We start from the raw sequence: 4,176 nt of genomic DNA, 5'->3' as shown, positions 1-4,176 counted from the left end.
CTTGCAAGCTGAAGCAGGGAACTGCTAAGGCAGCTGCACCCTGGTGCGACCATCACAAAGCAAGAAACCTGAGAACTAGAAAGGCGAGGCTTCACCACCCATTTATCCCTCCTCCTTTCAATTTGCCCCACATGTGATTATCGGCCAGGTTGGCACAATGAACTAAGTCAGCTGGCTTTTTATACATACTGTCGCAAAATGTAGCAATGTAGTAAATGTTACTGTTGTGATTAAGACTGTTACCCATGCTACACCATCCTTCAAGACAAAATTTCATTTATTTGTCATTAAAAATAAATATTTCACAATATATAATTACGTAGTGTTTTTGTGATTAATCACTATGCTTTAATTATGTTCAATTTGTAACTTGGAAAATACATCCTGGGTATCGGATACTTACATGACAATTCATAACAGTAACAAACTTTCAGTTATGAAGTAGCAATGAAAATAATTTTATATTTGGGGGTCACCACCACATAAGGCGCTGTATTAAAGGGTCACGGTATTAGGAGGGTTGAGAACCACTGGCCTTGAGGGTACTCATGAGGCAACTTCTAGACAAAGCACTTTGCATGCCTTCCTGCACAAATGTAGAGGGATTAAACATCAATTAACCTTCCAGGAACCTTTTAACCGAAGAAGATTTGAGGGCGCGCTGATGGCCTCGTGGGTTAAATATTGGGCCACTAACCACAAAGTCAACAATTTGAAACCACCAGCTGCTTCATGGGAGAACTAAACCCAAACCCAACTGCCATTGAGTTGATCCCAACCCCTCAGGACCCCGTATGGCAGAGAAAAACTGCCTCTGTGGGTTTCCAAGACTACAACTCTATGGGAGTAGAAAGCCCTGTTCTGCCCTGCCCTAGATTGTCACGAGGAGTCAGAATTGATTGGATGGCAGTGAGTTTGGTTTTTTTAGTAGGTCTAATGACTTGTTTTTGAATATAGGTATAGCACTTTTAAGAAACCTGAAAAAACACAGATGTATACCAAAGGTAATTAAGGTGCCTCTTGCTTTGATGAACAATTAACAGGAGTGTTCATTTGGATTGGGAGTAATACCCAGTACATTTCATATCTGGTTTGTTATGTAAATGTTCATGTCACCCATCTTATGTAGGCTTGTGGCTATCTAGCTAAACAAACCTAGTTTTTACTTCCTTTCTACACTGGGACATTACCATTAGTGCATCCTTTAGGTGAGATTTACTTAATTTAGTTTTCAAAAGAAACTGTTCAGCCCAGAGACTCACAGACCCTCAGAATTTTGCCAAACCTAGACGTACTCTTAGACAATGGGCTTAATTCCCTGAACACTGAGATGGGTATTGGTGGTAAAGCCCTCAGAGACCTCTCCACATCTGGGCTTCCTATTCCAGGGCCCACCAGTGGGTTTTGATGTATCTACTAATTCCTGAAATTTTATTTAGTTTTTTTTGTCCAGGCCTATGAGCACTTTAGAGGAAATATTGTTCATTGCTTTGGTGTAACTGAGTCATGGGGCAGAGCGATGCAAGGGCATTTTTGTGCACATTCCATCCAGGATGTAGATGTCCCAGAGATGGTGCTTGGCCCATCTCATCCTGGAGCCATTACTGTAGCAAATTCACTGCCTTCAAGGCAATTCTGACTCATAGGAATTGACCTTATGGGACCTAGTAGAACTGCCCCTGTGGGCTACGGAGATTGTAAATCTTGATGGGAGCCAAAAGCCTCACCATTCTCCCACGGTGGGTTTGAGCTGCTGACCTTATGGTTAGCAGTCCAGCATGTAGCCCACTATATATCAGGGTACACAGCTGCTGACTGAAAGGTTGGAAAGGTTGGAGGTTTGAGCCTAGGCAAATGCACTCAGTAGTGAGACCTAGTGATCTACTGCCAAAAAAATCCAACCATTGAAAACTCTGTGGAGTACAAATAGTTATCCTCTCAGTGCCCTTGAGTCAATGCTGACTCATAGAGACTCGCTGTGGGTTTCTGAGAAGGTACCTGTTTCCAGGAGTAAAAAAGTCCAGTCATTCTCCCTTGGAGCTGCTGGTTGATTTGAACTGCTGACCATGTGGATTGCAGGCCAACACTTAACAACTACACTACTAGGGCTCCTTACAAAATGCTACCACCAGAGCTCCATACAACACACACACACACACACACACACACACACACACACTCCTTCCTAGAATTAAAAACTGAATCTCAGTTTGATCATAAGGACAGAAAGTAAGCTCTCTAGCTTCCTCTGGTATTCAATTATCTCTGATTCCAACTAGTCCACTGGGAATCTGGGGTCGGGTAGCTGTGCTTAGAAGCTTGACTGTATCTCAGCTGCACACATTTCTAGGCTCCTGGAAGGAACTCTGTGTTTATGCTTCTCTGTGCTCTAAAGTAGTAGGTGCTGAGAAACACATGTGTCGACTCAATGGATAAATGAGTAAAAGAACACCCAAATCAACTAGTAACCAAATCACTAAATTAATATGTAGTCTACCCTCTTGAGGGTGGCCCTGTTTAGTTAAAACAGAAAAATGGAAAAAGGGATTGTTTAAATGGTATTTTTTTTTCCTGTCCCAATGTCATCCTCTACAGAGCAGGAAAGGAGAGAGAGAAGAAGAACAAAAAATGCTGGAGCTAGACAGGTTATCAATGATTTTGTGTTTCTATAAAACCTTTCTGGAAGTGGTAATCTTTCTCTTTTTAACATTTCAGCTATCCAACTCGATAAAGTCAATCTTAAAATGTACTGTGTATGGTCGCTTCTGGATAACTTTGAGTGGACCCAGGGATACAACAGCCGGTTTGGTCTCTTCCACGTTGACTTTGAAGATCCAGCTAGACCTCGAGTCCCTTACGGTTCAGCCAAGGAGTATGCCAAGGTCATCCGAAACAACGGCCTAGAAGGACATCTGTAGAAGAGTGGGCTGGGTAGTACCCATCTAGAGAAGAGCCCTCTGCTCTTGAAAAGGAGATTTGTGTTGATTTTTCATACAACCTCAAGTTGCCTTTCTAATCAACAGTTCTTACCAGCTGATCTGTAATTAAGAATTCTGAATATGTAATGCCTCAGGAAATATTTAATGATGGCCTTTCATTTATTTGTATTCGGATCAATGAAGCTTTGGGAAAAAAATAGAAAATCACTGAAATTGGTTTTTCAGTTAAGAAATCAGATAGACTTTAGAACTTTTCAATTTAAAACCATTAGATTGTTTCTCACACAAAATCATCTAAAACTTATAAAAAGAATGGGCTCATCATTTGTAACAGTCTAAGAGTAGACAGTGTATAAGAATACTTGTGTATGAGCCTGTTTTTCCTGATTACATTATCTATTATTTGCTTAGTAGATCTATCATTGCCTATGTCATGATTTTTGTACTGTTTCATGTAAAATATAACCCAAGGTAAAAGTTGATCACCTTGTAGGAGTTCTCCATTTTATTCAACAAAGGAATGATTTGGTCACCTATGTAACACAATGGACTGATGGCACATGTTTTATCTATCTCTGAACAAGGATCTTTCTCTTAATCTATGACTTTTTTGAAAAATGACAAAAATAAATAAACTTTGAATGACAGAAATGTGTTTGAGGGGTGATGTTCAGGAAATACTCGTACCTTCCACGGAAATCTCACCAAGTGAAAGGTGACGTCGTAAGTGGGGCACAGTCTCCACTTTTGAGTGGTTTTAAAATGTAAGGTCCACTAGAGCATCTATGGCACATTCAATGCATATGATACATGAATGGATGTTCAACAGTTCTCTAAGCACAAGAAGGGATTCATTGCGTTGGTTGTTGACATCATTGTGCCTTATATGGAAAAGTTGGTGGTGTGAATTTACTGAGAAGCCCTCAGAAGGGAGTCCTGGAGATCTACCAGTGAAAGATCCCAGCCATTAAAAACGAAAGGGGTCACATGAGTCAGGATAGACTTGAGGTTGACGGGATTAGTTGCTTGCTTGTTTGTAGTTGGAAATTTTGCTCAGCTTCCTCTTTAGTGGTACATGGTAGATGAAGGAGTCCTCTGGGCTACAGCTGTGCCTTCCAAGAGATGTTGAATCAGATCCCCCATATACATATGAAGGGGTACCTACCAAGAAAGCGGGGGTGGGGGGGTGGGGGGGAAGCTCCTCAGGGTGGAATTTTCCTAGTATGCATTTTTCATG

General features: G+C 41.1%; 1 protein-coding gene across 1 annotated transcript in view; it reads left to right on the top strand.

Annotated features, from left to right (window-relative positions):
- Positions 1–3,590, top strand: part of LOC101662446 (cytosolic beta-glucosidase) — a 163,321-nt gene extending 159,731 nt beyond the window's left edge. The window contains exon 5 of the mRNA XM_013005589.2: positions 2,716–3,590. Coding sequence (XP_012861043.1) covers positions 2,716–2,918 — 203 coding nt within the window. The 3' untranslated portion in view covers positions 2,919–3,590. The remainder of the gene's footprint in view (positions 1–2,715) is intronic.
- Positions 3,591–4,176: the final 586 nt, after the last annotated feature.

This window comes from Echinops telfairi, unplaced genomic scaffold (assembly GCF_000313985.2).
Source record: "Echinops telfairi isolate 266 unplaced genomic scaffold, ASM31398v2 ScPeMD7_7468;HRSCAF=8506_0, whole genome shotgun sequence".
Lineage (NCBI taxonomy): Eukaryota > Metazoa > Chordata > Mammalia > Afrosoricida > Tenrecidae > Echinops > Echinops telfairi.
The sequence above is the reverse complement of the archived record's forward strand: the minus strand, read 5'-3'. Positions and strand labels throughout refer to the sequence as shown.